The sequence below is a fragment of the Triplophysa rosa genome, linkage group LG6 (genome assembly GCF_024868665.1).
Source record: "Triplophysa rosa linkage group LG6, Trosa_1v2, whole genome shotgun sequence".
Lineage (NCBI taxonomy): Eukaryota > Metazoa > Chordata > Actinopteri > Cypriniformes > Nemacheilidae > Triplophysa > Triplophysa rosa.
In genome coordinates, this window is record NC_079895.1 from 28,249,664 (window position 1) to 28,269,323 (window position 19,660).

Consider the following 19,660-nt stretch of genomic DNA (forward strand, 5'->3'; position numbering starts at 1 on the left):
ATAATGTCAGTCGCAGGTGGCCATGGTAAATATAAATTAAGGCAAATATAAATGGCATGGTACATATAAATTATTTAACCAAAGGTTAAATAATGCATACAATTATAAATAAATGTGGACACAGCCATTTATTTCCGTATTCCGTTTGACAATATTTAGCTAAAGATGGTGTAATCAAGGAAAAAACGTTGTTTTTAATGCACATCATTGCTGTTTGTTGTTCTGCATTTACCAAAGAAAACAAGTAATAAAATAAAATAAAAAAGCTAAATATTTTCCTTTCAATGCTCATCGTTTAATTTCTGATTAAATCGTTTTTGGCCGTAGTCATTTAAAGTCTTGATTATTTCAATTCATATACACACCATAGAAGCAAAGCATGAAAAACATATTTTCATTTAATTCTTAAATTTCAACGTTAAAGAAATCATTTCATTTAAACTCTTAGCCTATTACGACCAATGTATATCTCACAATACAGTTTCTAGCATTTAAAATTATTTAAACACATATGCACAGTTAAAAAAAATCTATGAGTTTACGATACCCGGGTATGTCAGTGGAGGTTTTGGAATTCATTCTTTCAATCCAAATTATGTAGGCTAGTGTTGGACTTTTAAAGACAGTCCTGCATGTTCAAAAATTTGCAAGAGACTTTCTCCAAAATTAAGAGAAGTTTTATTATCAGATGTAAAAAGGTAACAAAGCTTTGGGTTGTCAGACGATCTCCTCTCTCCACCAAAGCCAACAACCCAAATATTCAAAAACACCCATATTTATCAGTATGTGACGTCGCTCGCATCTTCTGACTCCTCCTATGCCTTTTAAGGAGTGCTGCTCCCTTTCCACCAATCACCGTGAAGTCCTTTTTCTTAGTTCCTGCAAAATAAATATCTCAAAACGTATATCCTGTGGTCAATCGCCAGTCCTGAGGAATGTTCTCCAGGGACAGTTTCTTTTGGGGAGGGTCTCCTAGAAACAGTTTCTTGTGGCCGGACAACATACCAACATTCTTAACATTCTTTTAGTAAAAAGAAAACACTTCAATCATCTGATGCTTTTAATTATGTAGCGTTGTTTCTTAATCCTATGATTCATTAAAACACATCACAACTCATGATTATACTTAAAACATATGCAGTGGATTGATTCATAACATTTTTATTGTGAAAAACACTCTTTGTGTGTGTGTGTGTGTGTGTAGATCTATAATTTATGGTTCCAACCCCCACCCATCCTGTCTCACTCTCTGCCACAGTAACTTTCCACTGAGCAATACAGAAAGCACATGACAAAAGCACACAGCTTAATGATTTAATGAAAGAAAACACTTATTGATTATATTGATAATTAAATCATACTTTTATCTGAAAAATATTCCCACAATTCCCTCTCTTGACCTCGTAAGAGGTCACACATCATCTTCTCCTTCAAGGCATACTGTATGGGGGTGGAGATTCTTTCTTTTCAATAGCTGTAACAATTAATCTATTGCACAGTGATCTAATACAGGGAATACAACAACACCCACAGGTGATTAATATGGCTAGGAAAACTCCTATTGACACTACAATAGACATCACCACTGCTTTCCATTTCCCCAAGGTCGCATCTAGCCAATCTCCTATAGAGTTATCTACACCTGAATGTTCCTTCATCTCTACAGACAATGTCTTCAATCCCTCTAATGCTCTAGTAACCGATCCATCTGGGGCCGTATTATTCGGAATGTAAGTACAGCATAGATCTCCAAACATAAAACATACTCCTCCCTTTTCTGCCAACAGCATGTCCAGGGCCATCCGATTTTGGACTGCCATTAGGGAAGTCGGTGCTAGTTGTTCCGCTAAACCATCAACAGCATCTCTTGTCATGTTTGCTAATCTCATTATGTTATAATGTACATAGTTAATTCTATCTACATTTTTGTTAGGGGTGACTGGGAAAAATGCAGATATTATCGGTATGTTCTCTAATCCTGCTGTTATCTGATCTGCTAATTTGTATTCATTTGGTACTCCCCTAGGAACTCCTATTGCATCGATGTATGTGGGGCTGTTTAATGACAAATCTACACTTGAACCTGTTGCCCTCTTCCCGAGGATGTGTCTTCAGCGTCTTCTGGCAAGTGTAGCTGAACTCATGCTTTCCACTTTCACAGTTCTTTCACCTATTAGAGCTATCGGGGCTCCTAACCTTACCATAGCACACATTCCTCTTGCTCCCTCAGGTATTCTAGTAAACAGTCTACGATCTCCACAATAATAATACAATCCTGCTCTAGCCCATGTTCCTATTTGTGTCCCTTTATCTATCACTATCTGATTACACCAGTCACTACTTATTTCCCCTAGGTTACTTGTTGGTGAGTTACGTGTAATGTTAAAACACGTATAGTTTGCTTTCTGTGGTGTGAATGGTCCTGCTTTAGAGTGGTTTGAGATGGGTGGAAATATTGCTGCCAACGTGGTACAATTTGGTGGTGATGCTTGACGTGTCAAGGCAAGCATACACCCGTAGCCCCAGGTATCGTTTGGATGCAAAAGAGCTGGTTCTATGTGTAGTTTGGGTCTTGCGTTAGCACACCCTACACAATCATCTAATCCTTGTTCCCTGGCTGTGGTAATTATCCATTCCATCCATAAATTGTTTTCCCCATACCCTGTGGCTTTTTCTATTATGTCTTCTGGTTTTAATTTGGTGTAGTCAATTTCTACTATTTCACCCTTTGGGTTTTTTACTGACAATGGTTTCTCTGTTTTCACTGTTTCATTTTTTGGTCTTTCTCTCAAGTTTACTTTAATTATCGACATTGGGTCCGTCCCTGAGATGTCTACCCCAAAAACAAGATACAATGGTTTATGTTTTTCTCCGTGCGCTTGTCCTGGCAACTCGTCCCAACCCCCTATTGACATGGTTATGGGATTACTACTCACATGAAAATCCCTTTGGAGCGTAATTTTTTCCCACAGTTCCGTTCGCGTCCCATAATGGAATTTCTCTGGCCTCCAGTTTCCTGTGTAGGCCACCACCTGACTCCAGGTGCTACACCATTGGCCTGAGGCTCTACTATTGTTGGCTTTACATGGTGTGTTCACTCCCTGACTGAGACACACGTATGTATCATATCCCCTCCATGTGCTTTCCTTGTCCCCACATTTTATCACTTTACATAAATCAAATTGGAATGAAGTGGTTGAATTCTTTTCATAATTTAATTCTAGCCCCCCATATTTTGTTACACATGGGTCTGTTGATGCAGTTGATCTTCTGTGTCTAGTTCGAAGTGTGGTGCTATTACCTTCCTGACTTTTCTGTATTCCGAAAATTATCCCTACGATGGTTCCTGCAATTATCCCTAATACGCACAACAACTTCCAATTTTCCCACAGCTTCATCTTGTTGCTGCTGTATTCACCCTCTCTAGTAATGCCTTGTTATCTTTACAAAATCAACACTTCTTAAAAACTTAATACCCTAAAACTTGTAAGAAAACATTCTTAAAAATACACTTTTTAAACATGAAAAAATGAAAAATATTGAAAAACACTCAAAATCACACAATAATAAAACTTGGTTATAAGGAATAAATGGTTATTTGTATGTTCACGTCCGTAAACATTTCACTCAGAATCTTTTGCACTTTCTTGAAGTCTAGTTTATCTAGACCACACCCCAGCCGGGGTACTGAGATACTTCTTACTCTATTAGCCACACACCAATCTCTCATGTGTTTTAGGCTTTCTGTGAAACAGTCATATGTTGGTAAATCAGTGTATTGTTCTTTGGTTATTAGGTGAAAAATAATTCTGCCGTCTTCTTCTTTAGTCACTGCACATTCACCTGGTTGTTTGTTTTGGTCAATTACTTTCTCTGTACCATATCGCCGTTTGAACTGTTTAGCTATACCTGCTCCGTATGCACAGTCAGCACTTACACAATGGGCCAATGGTTCTGTGTGTGGGCTTGTGAAAATGTCGCCTGTTTTATGTATAATTTGGAGCTGTTGGTGTTGTCCAGTGGCAATTTCAGTGTCTGTTTTACCGTCACTCTCTGTATCCTCCCTCTCTTGGACCTGAGTCCTCAGGTCCAAACCAGTGTCAGCAAGAGACCTAGAAGGGGGGTCACAAGCTACACAGGATGTTAAATGGAACCAAGTATCTCCTTTGTCTTGTAGTTGCACACAGTGTGAGGTGCGAGCTGTTACTCGATGGGGCTTAGACCACCGTGGTTCACTCCACTTTCTGCGGAAGATCCTGATCCTGACCCAGTCAGCTGTGACTGGAGATGGCAGTTCCTCCGGTTGTGCTGGTACAGGAGTTACCTGATGGGAAAAGGTTCGAATCAGAGCTGTTAGTTTATCAAAATACACAGTATGTGACAATGGCTGCACTGTGTCCTCTCTCAACGCCGTGGTTGGTCCTGGAAATTGACGACCTGTAAGCAATTCAAAAGGTGTAAAGCCTGAGATCCTGTTGACAGAAGAACGAATAGACATGAGAGCAATGGGTAAAGCTGACAGCCAGTTCAATTTAGTCTGTGCACAGATTTTAGCCAATTTTAGTTTAATTGTCAGGTTTAAACGTTCAACCTTACCTTGGCTGGCCGCATGGTAAACCGTACCATACGCATGTGTTAGGCCTAGAGCCTGTTCAACAATTTTCAAATGTTCATTTTTAAAATGGGTGGCATTGTCAGATCTGATACGTCGTGGGAACCCATAGTGTGGAATGTAATGGTTGATTAGACACTTTATTACGGCCGTACTGTCCTCTCGGCCGACAGGATATGCTTCTGGCCAACCAGTGAAATAATCAACAATCACCAAAACATAGCGTTTGCCATGTACTCGTGTAATCATGTCTGTGAAGTCAATCACAATTTCTTCCCCTGGACCAGATGTCAAAGGGAAACACCCCCGTTTGGGTTTGATGCTAGGTTTTACATTGTGTTCCTGACAGATACAACAACTCGTCACATGACCTGACACCATGGATTGCAAAAATGGATGCCACCAATGTTCGAGAGCTCTCATCATTTGTTTGTCACTGACATGGCTTACCCCATGGGCTTGTGTTAACATTGAACCGGTCAGAGAGACAGGCAATGCCGGGCGTCCATCTGGCGCTTGCCATAGACCATCACTAGCACAGATGCCTCCATGCTGTGACCAGACTGATTGTTCTTCAGGGGCAGATTTCTGTTGTTCTTTGACCAAATATTCTCGAGTGAAACGAGGCAAAAGATCACTACAGGCTCTATCTGATCTTACCACCTGCTGAGTTGCAACATAGCCAGCTTCAGTTTTGGCAGCTAGATCAGCTGCATTGTTTCCATCAGTGATAGGGGAATCATTTTTGGAATGTCCTGGACATTTAATAACTGCTACCTCTTTGGGTATCATCAGAGCCTCTAAAAGGTCTCTGGCTTCGCATGCATGCGTGATTGGTCGACCTGAGGATGTGATAAAACCACACCTCTGCCATAAGGGCAATTCCACGTGGACAGCTGTTACAACATATGCTGAATCGGAATATATGTTCACACGGGTCTCACCAGCGTAGTACAGGGCTCTTGTCACTGCTATCATCTCTGCTCTCTGTGCTGACTGTTTTCCTTCTAACTTCCCTGCATCTCTTGTCACTAATGAGCTTCCCACCTGTTCAACTACTGCATAGGCTGCCTTCAGGCTCCCATCCTCTGCTCTGAAACAACAACCATCTGTGAACAATGTCATAACTGGCGGTGGGGTTGTCAATGGCACCGCAGACAGATCTTCTCTTACTTTGGATGCTCTCTCGGTGATGGGTGCACAATCGTGTGGCTGTCCATCTCCCATCAGATCAGCCATATTAATGCCTTTATGTGTGTATGTGAAATTGGGACTGGTCAAAATCTTAGCTATTCTTCTCTGTCTCAGTGGTGAAAATGTGAATGATGCTGAATTTACGAATGACATGATGGAGTGTGTGGTGAGTATTGTCAGTGGGTGGCCCATTACAATGTGTGATGTTTTATGCACAACTTTAGCTAAACCCGCTGCAAATCGAGAACAAAGTGGTTGTCTTTGTTCTACACAGTCTAACAACACACTCGCATACATCAACACTTTTCTCCTGCCCTGGTCTTTCTGAAACAGGACACCATGTGCGCTGGAGCCAGATTCTGAGGCATCCAGGAAAAAAGGTAACTCATAATTGGCACAATTCAGGTGTGCGGCATGAGCTAGCTGTGTCTTGAGGTCAATGAACGTCCGTTCAGCCTCTTGTGTCCACTGAAGTTCTGCTTTCAGATTTTTCATGCCATGCTCTTTGATCAACTGCCTGAGTGGTGTAGTCAGTGAAACATACATAGGGATATAGTGCCTACTGAATCCTGTGAGGCCTAAAAATGACAACATGTCTTTCACTGTGGTTGGCTTAGGATGGCTGAGTATACCCTGTCTTTGTGTCCCTGTCAAAGTTGATCCCTGTGCCGTGATCAGTCGACCTAAAAATGTAACACAAGGTCTGCACACCTGCAGTTTGTCCTTGCTTATCTTGAAACCAGACTTGTGCAACTGAAGCAACACAACTCTGGTAGCCTCCAAGCACGCCTTTTCAGTTCTGGCTGCCAAGAGTAGGTCATCAACAAACATGATCATGACACAGTTCTCAGGTAAGCTACAGTACTGTAGCTGTTGTTTTAAAACATGATTAAAAATTCCTGGTGACAAAATAAACCCTTGTGGTAGTCTGTTGTAAGAATATTGCCAGCCCCTGTATGTAAAAGCCAAACATGCTTTGCAATCCTCTGCGATTGGAATACAGAAGAAAGCGTTTGCCAAATCGATGCATATAAACCATTGGTGCGCTGGTGTCAATGTGGACAGCGCAATATATGGGTTTGGCACTGTCATTGTAGGTGTTGCTACAATGGAGTTGATGTTTCGTAAATCATGTACCAATCTGTATTTGTTAGTGCCTGGTTTTGGCACAGGAAAAATTGGTGTGTTCCAATTAGACCTATAAGGGGTTATCACTCCCTTGTCAATCAGTCCAGAAACAGTGGTAGCTACACCTTCTTCTGCTTCTGGTTTGTTGCGGTACTGAGGGACCCAAATAGGTGTGGTAGTGTTTAACTTAAAGCTAACAGGTTTGATGTTACAAAACCCTACATCTGTTGGTCCTTGAGACCATAGATTATCTGGCAATGTGTCAATCATTTTTTCTGCTCCGTCAGCGTCTGTCTGCTCCCTACCATGGCTTCTAGAGATCTGTTTATGTGTCAACACCCCTGTGTCTTCTGTTTGGTCTTGCACCCAATATGCTTTTTGTGTCTCGGAATACAGAGATACCCCAAGTTTCTGTGGGTTTCCAATCATTAGCTGCCAACAGCCTCTTAGTCATGTTGCCTAGCTCCCTAGCTTCATGTTTCGGATGTAATGCTACAGAGACGTGTGGTGCAGCTGTATCAGACATTTCATACCATTTCATCTGCTCTTCTGTCAGTAAAATTGGTGTCACTACTCCCTCTTTTCCTATCATGAGACCAGATCCCTTTCACCCATTTGACTGTCTCTATTTCCTGGAAATCAGATCTTGGTATTGTGTGGTGTCATCCCTGTCATAAAACAATGTGCAATGTAAGGGGTCTATTGGTGGCAGAAAAATGTCTATGTTTGTTGATCCATTGGCGATGTTCATTATACCTAGATACAAACTAGTTAGTGGGGCTACACTGGAATCTAGCTCAACCCAATATATATCAGCATCTTCTAACTCACCACACGATGTTAACATCCACTGACTGTCTGTGGTGTGGCCTGAAGGAACAATTTGTTTCTGAACCATCTGGAAATTTCACTATCACTCCCTCGGGTGAACATAAAATGCTGGCTCCTAATTTATTAATAAATCTCTGCCTAAAAGGGGGATGGGAGCATTAGCAAGAGTACAGGAAGAGTGTCGTCAATTTGTTGGCAATTTTTCACTCTCAGCATTTGGTCATAGGCCATTTTTCTACCCCACCAGAGAACCCTATTACTCCTACTGTGCGATTTGTCAGATCGCTATTGTCAATGTGCCCTTTGTTACAGTAGAGTATGTGGCCCCGGTATCTACCAGAGCCTTTAGTGGTGATCACGTTACCACTATTTCCATGAGAGGTTCAGCCATTCCTCTCATGGTGGTTCTCTGTGGGCCCCTTCAACATTCCTCCGCCCCACCCTCCGGGCCCCATGTTGGGTGCACAGGCACCTGTAGGTTGGAGAGGTGACGGGAGTGTTGCCCCGGGTTGTTATGGGGTCTGTGGTCCCCTGCCACAGACCACCGGCGCCACCTCTTCGGGGACCCCATCCCCCCGCAGGTGGACCGTTATATTGGCCTTGAGTCTGTGCCGGTTTTGTGGACAATCTTCATTCCCAATGTCCATTTCAGCCCATCAAAACACTGCGTCCCCTCTCACCCCTCCCCTTGCCCTCTCCTGCCTCCTCGTCCATTTCCTTCCATGGGGGTCCCTGCCTACGGTTTGTCCTTGGGCATAATGTGGGTTGCTATATGGATGGTGGTGTGTCGGTCCTCCAAAAGGAGAACCACTGTAAGGGGGTCCTTGATATGGGTCTATGGGTTGGGGTGCATTGGGAGTATGTTGTGGCATTTGCTTGGCCTTTTTGGTTGTCCCTTCACTTTTGGCTTTTTCTAATTGCAATTTTAACAACTGGGTTTTAACTCTTTCTAGTTCCTCTTCCTCTTTATTGGCTCTTTCCACTGCTCTGTCTGTGTGGTGCACTAAATGTCTTTCCCATACCTCGTTACTTGCCACTGGGATATCTGGGTTATTCTCCATTGCTTGTTTTACTCCATTTGGAGCTCCTGTCATTACTGCTGCTCTAAATATGTCTCGTGTCACAGGGTTGTTTAAACTGTTTTCCTCCACCATTTGTTCCCACTCAGCAGCACAACGGAAATAATAAGCCGCTCCAGTCTCACCTGGCTTAATGCGGAATTTTATATTCTGGTACACTGTTGGTGGCACAGGATATATTCGACGAAGAGTTTGGCTTACAACAGTACTTACTCTGGTAAATGGTATCTCATTTGCAACATACATAGTATTTGCATCGAGCTCTAAATTTTGCATTTGTGAGGCTGTCAGTATCTGACCCAACAGGCATCTCAAATCACCCAAAGCCAAGTCAGTGCCATGGCTGAGTGCTGTCAGCTTACTCAACCATCTGCTGCCTCCTGAGGTAATGGGTGGCAATTTACTCGCTATTGCTGTCATGTCACTGTGTGACCAAGGTTGGTACTGTGAGATTCCCTCCTGGTCTGTGTCATTAATGGTGCTTGCATTTGAGGTACCTGTAGTTGACGACTTGGGTCATAGTTCAGGTAATGTTCCCTTTCCTCCTTCTCTTCCTCATGGTCTGGGTGCCCTGGCTGTTTCCTGCTCCTTAACCTATGGGCTATTGGCTCACCCAGTGTCATTTTCCCTGCAAATTGAACTGGTATTGGCCCTGTTAGCATATCGGTCCCTGCTTGTGGATTAGGGGTGGATGTATTTATTGGTTTTTGCAAATATAATGTCTTCTTCAGTATTCTCATTGTCACCCTTCTCAGACTCTTCCTGTTCATGTCTTGTTCTCTCTACTTCTTCCATAACTCGTCGTGCTTTTACTAATGTGTCTTCCACACCCTTGTTCACTGCAGTTTTTAATTCATCAAATTCCTTGCGTATCCTGTCTATTTCACCAGTCATTTCTCCTACTGCAACATCCATTTTTCCCTCCATTTATTGTCATCATACCTGCTGTTTGTGCTGTTCGTATGAAGGGGGGTTGCTTAGGGTTGGGTATAATGAAGTGGGTTGGTCTTTTCTGGGGGCGGAGCAGAGGATAGTCTTGGTGCTTCCTGTATTCTCTCATTTCTCATTCTGGCTGCTGAGTTGTTCACTTCCTGTGTTCTCTCTCTACTCTGTGGTTTCTGTGAGCTGAGTGCTGTGGTTGTTAACGCCACTCTAGTCCACATCTTAATTCTTTTTAGATTTTCTTCCTCACTACCATGTTTTCCTGTGTTATACCACTTCACTTTATCTTTCTCTTCAATATGTCTCCGTAACTTACTATGTGCTTTCTTTTCCATTTCTCTAACTTTCGGTGCTAGAGGCATTCTACTTCTTCTGCATTTTCCCACCCAACAATCATCACAAATGCTATCCACACTTTTCATTTCTTTCTGTCTCGTTTCTTATCTTGGTTCTGTCTGTGCTAAAGCATATGTAACCTTTTGCCACTGCACAACACTGGCGGACATCCGTATTCATCCATTCTTTCTGAAATTCAGCCATTTTAACACAATTTACTGTTCACAATCTTTTACACCTTATGTATTCCAATTTATAGTATAAGGTGGTCTGTGACAGTTTTCAATTAATTCACTTAATTATGACGCAACGTCTCAGTTTCTCAACAGTCTCTGTGACGCAACGTCTTTTCTTCAATCGCCTTTATCAGTATTCACATTCAACTCTTAACATTTAACACACAACAAACAATTTTGGAATATTCCTTTAGAGTTCGCCGACTCAAAGGGATTTATTTCACCCTAGGCCTTTTTCGTCCCAGACGCGATTACCACAACGCAGTTTATGAGTTCCAAACTCAAGGGATTTATTTACCCTGGCCTTTTTCGTCCCAGACGCGAATACCACAACGCAACTTATGAGTCCCAGACTCATGAGGGACTCTAACCACCCGATTTAATATTTTACTCTTTCAAATCTGATTTTTCAAAAACTTCTTTTTTCTATTTATTTCAACTTCCTCAGAATGTTCATCAAATTCAACACAACAATTTAGGTATGTTCAATAGCAGAATTTTGATTAAACAGGCTTCTGCTTACCTTTCTTTTATGTTGGTCGCGACCTGTGTGTTGAACCTGAGTCCGTTCTGATCTCTCTCGCCAAAAGGCACACAATTAGCACTATCTCTCGTCAAATCACGTCACGGGTCACCAATTGTTGGACTTTTAAGACAGTCCTGCATGTTCAAAAATTTGCAAGAGACGTTTCTCCAAAATTAAGCAGAAGTTTTATTATCAGATGTAAAAGGTAACAAAGCTTTGGGTTGTCAGACGATCTCCTCTCTCCACCACAAGCCAACAACCCAAATTATTCAAAAACACCCATATTTATTCAGTATGTGACGTCGCTCGCATCTTCTGACTCCTCCTATGCCTTTTAAGGAGTGCTGCTCCCTTTCCACCAATCACCGTGAAGTCCTTTTTCTTAGTTCCTGCAAAATAAAATCTCAAAACGTATATCCTGTGGTCAGTCGCCAGTCCTGAGGAATGTTCTCCAGGGACAGTTTCTTTTGGGGAGTGGTCTCCTAGAAACAGTTTCTTGTGGCCGGACAACATACCAACATTCTTAACATTCTTTTAGTAAAAAGAAAACACTCAATCATCTGATGCTTTTAATTATGTAGCGTTGTTTCTTAATCCTATGATTCATTAAAACACATCACAACTCATGATTATACTTAAAACATATGCAGTGGATTGATTCATAACATTTTTATGTGAAAAACACTCTTTGTGTGTGTGTGTGTGTGTGTGTTGATCTAGATAATTTATGGTTCCAACCCCCACCCATCCTGTCTCACTTCGTCTGCCACAGTAACTTTCCATTTTATCTGAAAAATATTCCCACACTAGCTATATGTTAGAAGCAGCGGAGGTAAACTCATATGCTGGTTGTTAAGGCAGAATTTCAATGCAAATAGGCGACAATGCAATGCAAATATATAATCTTATGGTGTATTTACAGTATATATGATGTTTGTGTAAAGGTGATTCGAAGCACCGGGATTATCCTCTGTTATTAGTTTTGTGCGACAGTCGTGAATGTCCAGCTCATTTTCAGTGGGAGACATGCGGTAAGCTGCAAAACACGAGGGTTTCGTTGGCGGCACGGAGGTGGTGCGCAAGCGGTGCCCAAAATCCTTCCACTGGCACGACTCTTCGCAAGTGCTCTTTTTGTGAATGGCATCTACGCTGGCTTTAACCTATCAACATTTTAGTGAGCTCAAAACATGGAGAACATAGTTTTAATAATGGAATTCCCGAAGTTATCTGACCTAACAAAAAGAAGACAAATACAGAGATTTAAATAAAGAATACAGAGTGGGTAGATTTGCAAGTTAAAATACACGATACGTGCAAAATGTCATAGTAAACTGTGCCTAAAATGAGCGTCATTAGTATTTGTCAGGATCCGAGGGTAGCACTGGTCTGTTCTGTCATTGTTGGGTGAATGTGTGTGTATGCCACGCCAGCTGCTAATCATCAGCCCCTCATTACCCTCAGTGTTCTCACCTGGTGTCCATTAGTTTCTCCCTATTTATTCTCTACCACTCCTCAGTCCCATTGTGCGATTGTTGACTCTAGTGATACCCGTACCTTGCGCTCTAAAACTAGCATCTAGTCTTGTCTAGCTGTAATTCTAGTTTCTGTCTTGTCATGTGGATGAATGCCATTGGATGTTGGATTACCTTTACCTCTTGAACTGTTTTGTATTTAAGTCTCACCACCCCAAGCCCATCGAGGATTGTTCGCCACCACAGCTCCACTCTCAGTCGACCACGCCGGCTTTAACGGTTCCTGGACTACGGTACCGGCTGATTCTACTGGCGACTGACCGCCGGTTCTGCCCCACGGTGGTATTCGGGACGCTGCTTGCCAACTCTGCCCTCGCCGTCATCCTCGGGGTGTTCTTTGCCTACTTCCCCCCTTCACTGGGACTGCCTGTGACTTTCTGCTGCCGTTCACCCTGCACCTCTGCTGGCGCTGCCGTACGCTGGGTTTCCCAGTCGGCCTCGTAGTCAGCTAAGACGTCTTGGGTCCTCGGCTGATCCGGTCCTTGATGATCTCTTCCAGTGCAGATCCTGGTGTTTTGACTCTAATAAACCCTTTTTCACCCCGCAATTGAATCCGTGTGTTTCTACCCCTGACAAGTATTAGTCATTACCGCAAAAATTAATATACATCAACTTCAGGCTGGTTAGTGACCTTGAACGTCCGCCCAGAGACATTTTCATTATGAGAGACAGCAGCAACGCAGCAACTCTGTCCAACTGCCAAGTCTGGTGAAAGGGTCATAACATACATTAGAATGTTGACTAGCCAATCAAAATCAAGCATTCAAAAGTGCTGTGCAAATTTGTTCATATGAGATTGTTTGCCATTGATATTCAGTTTTTCCACAGTAGAGCACACTTTCCTTTTAAATGCTTTACACAAGCAAAACAGGCTACCAAAACCACTAAAACAACCCCCAGCAAAACGCGCACCTCCTACATGGCATGACCTAATTTATCATGCCGAAAGTGCCCCCTAGTGGTCGGGAGCAATTCCGTTGTGTTGTGACTCGATTCCGTTGTGTTGTGGCTTGATTGCATTGTGTTGTGAACTTATATTTGCTTTTTAAATTTTGTTGTCATGTGCACTAGTGGTCCATCGTAGGTAGATGATCCAAAAACTGTGATTTTATTAAATGGCAATCCAAACACATAATCCATACAATGGGCAAGAGGTAAAATACAGGTAAACAGTCCAAAACAAGATGCAAGGCACAGGACAAAACAAGCTAAAATGATAACATACCAGGGAACGCTTAGAACTGCAGTGTTACACTAACAAGATTTTGCAACTTTTGAACTTACTTGAGGCTTCATCACAAATGGCGCCACCTCGCATTCGAGAATAAATGACTTTTTTGATTCGATTCGATTGAAAAATTGATTAAACAATGGGCTAAACCGTCTGAAAAGGTTCAAAAATCAGTTTAAACGATTTTGTTTATTTTGATGCATGACCTCTTTACACAGTAATATGCACACAACCTGTTTGTCTGCAGAAATAGACTTGAACAACAGAAGGAAGACTGTAACAACACACACAAAGACTCTCAGTAACAGGGAGAGAGAAGATCTGTTTAACTGATTTTAAACAAATAGTAAGTGTCATCTCAGGAGATATTCTGAGAATATATAAAATTCATATGGTCCAGAGCAGGTACATTTTTCATCCTTTTTTTAGTAGTGTGCCTTTAGTTGATAAAGAAGTAAGATTTATTGCTCTTATATCAGCTGGCATTTGTTACAAATACGTCTGCAAATTCAGCACCATGGAAAGCATCAGGTTCTTAATTATACAGAGCACAATAAGGCTTTTAGCCTAATAATGCCATTGAATTGTAAAATAACACAGTTCAAAAGTTGACATACAACTGATTCCAAATGTTCAATGTGAAGTGTACAATCAATGGCAGTTTTTATGCTTCATGATAGTTGTTTAAGGGCAGTGTTCGAATTGTGTCAAAGATCTTGGGGGTCCCCTAACCAGCTCTAAAAAAAAACGACGGAGCTGTCAATACAAGCATCATTCACATGATAGTTTGGATCACAGTAATTTGATCACATTACACGCATAAATGTCCTTAAAATGTTGGTAATCCATTAAAAGAGATCCACATGAGGGAGGGATTGAAAGATATAGGCCTATTTTTTATTTGTTTGCAGTGACCATGCTTTCGATCTTGCTGTTAATTTTTTCATTTTACATTTACATTTTGTATTCACAAAAACTAAATTCGTAAGATTTTGCCTATAGGTTTGATGTCTTTCTTGCTGAGATTTTACTTATTGTAAAATTTCCTAAAGTTCTTGATTACAATAATAATAACAAGGTTTTTTTAAGTGTATGATAACATTTTTCTTACTAATTGAGATTTTTCTTTCCTTTTCTTTTCCTTTTTTTCTTGTCCTTTCATTCTTGTTCTTTATATTATTGCAATGCAGTGCTGTTAAAGAAAGACTTGCGTATCAAAATTATAGTAACTGTTGAGTTTTAAGATAAACGCTTTCAATATGAGAGGATCTGCACGCTGCCAGTGTCTCGGCGCAACATCATCTCTGTCTGTACATGTCTGAGCATGCACGGATTTTTCAGATAAAATTTTCATTTTAATTTGCGGCTTATGAAATTGATAACGGACAACAGTGTTTTGTTTTAGCGTAATAATATGACAAAAAAATCATTTTGGGTTTTTAGTAGTCTAGTTTACATGACCAAGGGACCCCCCCAAGTTCATTATTTTAGACCTTATGAGGGGTGCCTTAAGGCTTATGAGGGGCCCGGGACCGCCCCAGCCCCCCCCTCAATTCGAACCCTGTTTAAGGGTGTTTTTCATCCTAATTAATTCAAATGTAAAATGACCTTCCAATAAATCCCTCTGGTCCTGCAGAATGCCTATTTTTTTGCAAACTCTTTCTAGTAAATCTTTATTGAAAAAGCACATAAAATGACACTTAAGCTTTTAATGCAACCTCATGCAAAGCATGCTGGGAACTGGAAATCTTTCTCAGCCAATCGTGTTGAAATAACTTAAAATTGAGTAAAGTGAACAAAGACCAAAGTAATTTCTTTTGAGTTTGGAAAACAATACTGAAGGTAATATTACTCTCTCTGGATACTTAACCTAAAGTACGAGCTCTTAGAATTACTCCCGCATCGGAACATCTGTCTAAACTTGTAAAAAAATATGTTTAAGAGACATTTCATGGGCTTATGAATAAAAAACTGCTTTATATTGTCCTGATATTGAATGTGGGACATTATGAAGTGGTGTTCTATCACCCTGGAGTAGAATGAGTCTGTGGAAACAGAGAGTTTTCTTTTAAAATCTGTCTAAACTTGTAAAAAATATATTTAAGAGACATTTCAGGGGCTTATAAATAAAAAACTCTGCTTTATATTGTCCTGATATTGAATGTGGGACATTATGAGGTGGTGTTCTATCATCCTGAAGTAGAATGAGTCTGTGGAAACAGAGAGTTTTCTTTTTAAATCTGTCTAAACTTGTAAAAAAATATGTTTAAGAGACATTTCAGGGGCTTATAAATAACAAACTTTGCTTTATATTGTCCTGATATTGCATGTGGGACATTATGAGGTCCCAGCTAACACAGTACGTTCTGACAACGTCGCCAGTTCATTTTCATTTGGTCACCGTGACATTACTTTGTGACCACGTTCTGAGGACGTCTTGGCAACGTTCTATTTCTTAAAATTTTTGCTTACGTTCCAGAAACGTCCTAGCCATGTCCTCAAATAACGTCGTGAATTAATCCCATGGAGAAGGTTGTAGCGACGTGATGTACTGGTCTTCAGATATCCTGGACACTGGTCATTTGATTAATGAATCTGGTCATTTCTGTTTATTATGTTATTGTGTGGAAAATTTACGATCAGAGTAAAATCTGTTATAATGTCAAGACGAATGCTATTATTCTGACTTCTGACAGCTATTAAACTGGACTTTAAGTTGATACTACAATTACAATTATTTATGATATGTGCGTGTGCGTCTCCAGCATGCGCCTTCTTTGTTCTGCAAAGAGCCGCGCGCTCTCATCATTTAAACGTTAACGGTCATTTCTTTTTACCTCACTGCCTGATTTTATTTAGCGGTTTATTAATATTCTTTCTTTACTTTATACCTTACCTTATGTGTTTACAGAGAGTAAACACATATTTTAGTGATTTTCAATCGATTTGGCGCGTTTAAATGAACAGACCCTGATGTTTGTGAGTGTGACTAAAGAAGCTTTTGATTGTAGTTTTTAAAAACGGACAACCTGCTAAAGTTACGTGATAAGACAAGAATATAATGTTAAGCCTAAACATAATGTTTATTCATCTCTGTCAATAATTCGTCTCTAATCAAAATATCTGCTTTAAATCCTCTATATTGTGTTGAAGTCTTTGATATTTATGTCATGTACTACGGTATAAATAAAATATCTGATTGTGATGTACAGTGCTGTGTTGAGTTTTATAATCGTTATATTGTGCTTTATACACATTTGAATAGAAAATGACTCCAATTATGCATAACATGTAATCTTTAATGCACAGATTAAATCACAAACTATTGTGCTCATCACGTCCCAGAAACATTATTTGGTATGTTGCTGCGACGAATATGGTACGTCCCAGGTATGTCTTCATGAGGTAATCACCATGTCCCAACAACGTCCAATGTTACGTCGTCAGGACAAATATGGGAATCACAAAGTCACGTCGCTGGAACGTTATTATGGTACGTCGTGGCAACGAATATGTTCCGGTTCAGGTACATCGTCACAACGTAACTGTGTTAGCTGGGGTGGTGCTTTATCACCCTGAAGTAGAATGGAAACAGGGATTTGCTTTTAACATATGTGTAATAGAATTTATAGACACACAGCAAACAATATATTTTACAGCAAATGGACAGCAAGACTTAAAGGGGACATTTCATGAAAATCTGACTTTTTCAATGTTTTAGTGCTATAATCGGGTGTCTGGTGCATCTACCAACTCAGAAAACATGAAAAATTACAATCCAGTAACTTTGTTCTCTGCAAGCCTGTGAGAAAACGAGCCATTCAGATTTCGCTCGCTTTCTGAAGTAGGTAGTCGTTCTTATTATAATATTACCGCCCCTTTTTCTGAACGTGTCCACCCATGGCGCTGACGCCATTTTTGTTTTCGCAAGCGACATATGTGAATTAGTTCCGACACCATGGCAAAAGTAAGCAAAGCAGAGCAAAGCATTCTAAGTGTTCTGTTGTTTGCTGCACAGAGCAGCACAGAACACTGTTCCCAGCCTGACAGGAGAGCAATGGATTTATTTTGTTTTCAATGGAAATCCACCATTGGAACGAGGCAAAGCTGCAAATAAAGACATTGTAAGTACCGTTATTTTTTAAGTAAGACCTCATGGGACCTGTGGCAACTTAAAAGTAGGTAAAACGTCATTGTGAAACGTTTGTCCGTTCACGCAAAGAAAGCAATGTGTATGGCTTGTAAACACGCGACGGGATTGTCCTGTTGTTGTGTATTTGACAAATGTTTTTGTAAGGATGTAATCTGTTCTTGCTATGTTAATGTTCTAGTGAAATGTTTAGAAAACTGTACATTACTAAGTGACGCCACTAGGTGGTGGTGTATGTTCAATGGGGGCTAAGCTTTACGAGATAGAGAAGAAGCGTCCCCAGTTACAGGAGATACGTAAAGCAATCGTGTAAGAAGTTTGGTATGCACGTGCTCCTTCTTCCTTGGTCAGCAAAATAAAAAGGCATACATCTACACAGTGATTTTCTTCTGTTAGAAGCAGAATACATGACACCTGTGTAACGTTACTTTCACTTAGAGAAAACGCGATGCGTTTGTCTTGAGTACCTTCACTTATAGAAAGCAGTGTGTATGGTTTGTAAACATGCAACGGGGTTTGTCATGGTAACATGATTTCCTGCCACCCTCCCGTTTTGTTATTTCACCCGGGAAACCCCGTGATGTGATCGCGGGTCTCACTCCCGAAAGCGGTCGTGACCGGACCAACAGGGACCGGAGCGCCTTTGCGAATGGCCCTGGGGGAAACAGGTGTGCTTATAGAAAATAATGTGTTTGGTGTTCAAAGACGAGACACAGTAGTTTCTCATTCGGTTTGTGACCCTTCTTTCTTGGGTAGGCTACTTTCACTTGTAGAAAGCAGTGTGTATATGGTTTGTAAATACGTGATCGGTTTGTCGTGTGTTTTCACGTATAGAGAAAACGATATGTTTGGTGTTTAAAGACGAGACCTTGTTTCTCATTCACTTTATGTGTCCCTGCTTTCTTATTTGTCGTTGGAAGCACAGGCTCTAACACCCGTTTCATACCGCATGCGTAAGCAGAGCGTAGGCGGAGTGGCAGCAGCGCATAGGGAGAGCGTTAGCAGCGCGTGCTCATTGTCCTTCCATACCGGCAGCGTATGCACCGCGCTGCCTGGGTAACTGTTACCACAGTACAACAATGCAATTTCACATTACGTTATTTACATACATCAATGAGCAAAATGTCTTCCAGAACTTCATCAAAGCACTTTTAAGTAGATTGCATAACTATGATTTGTTATATCCGCCTGTTTCATGCTCTTTTAGATCTGTGTAGTACAAGTTATAAATAAAAACCCATCGTGCTTTTAAGTCACTTAAGGGTTAACTCACCATAGGAGAGAGTGACTGACTTGTGATGCGATCGCTTTTCTCTCACACATACGCAATATAAGCATATAACACGATGTCTATGTAGTTTTATCTGTTTTGTCAGAAGGTTATGGTGACAGTGTTTCAGACAGTACACTGACAGCTTAATGCGATCGTTTCCCACTCCTTCATTTGCAATAAGCATAACATCTAAGATATACTTGTATTAAATCCTTTAAATGTGCTGTTGTGGTTTTGGCCAAAAAAACTCCTGGCAAAAGTCTTTTTGAAACTCATGGCGACTGTTAAAAACACATTAGACACCACTTACGTGCTTCAAAGGTAAAAGTGTTACTTTTTCCTGTCAATCCATGTGGATTTTGTCTGTAAAGAATGCACTGTCGCTTTAATTGAGCGTTAGCAGCGCAGCAAAAATAGACGCGGCGCCGAAATGATCGCTGCACTGCTGCTTACGCGCCGCTTCTTCTCCGCGAGCACGCGCTGCTTACGCGTGCGGTATGAATGCTCTCATCTGTTAACATGTGCGCCGAAAAAAATACGCGCTGCTCACGCTCTGCTCACGCGTGCAGTGTGAACTAGGGGTGAAACGG

General features: G+C 41.1%; 1 protein-coding gene and 1 pseudogene across 1 annotated transcript; both read right to left on the bottom strand.

Moving 5' to 3' along the window:
* Window positions 1-2,919: 2,919 nt before the first annotated feature.
* LOC130556212 (uncharacterized) lies at window positions 2,920-7,533 on the bottom strand (annotated as a pseudogene).
* An 888-nt stretch (window positions 7,534-8,421) lies between these two features.
* On the bottom strand, window positions 8,422-9,467 carry LOC130555543 (uncharacterized). Its single transcript, XM_057335837.1, has 2 exons — window positions 9,458-9,467; window positions 8,422-9,341 (listed from the first exon to the last, which is right to left on the bottom strand). The coding sequence occupies exons 1-2, from the start codon at window positions 9,465-9,467 to the stop codon at window positions 8,422-8,424; spliced, it is 930 nt and encodes a 309-aa protein (XP_057191820.1).
* Window positions 9,468-19,660: the final 10,193 nt, after the last annotated feature.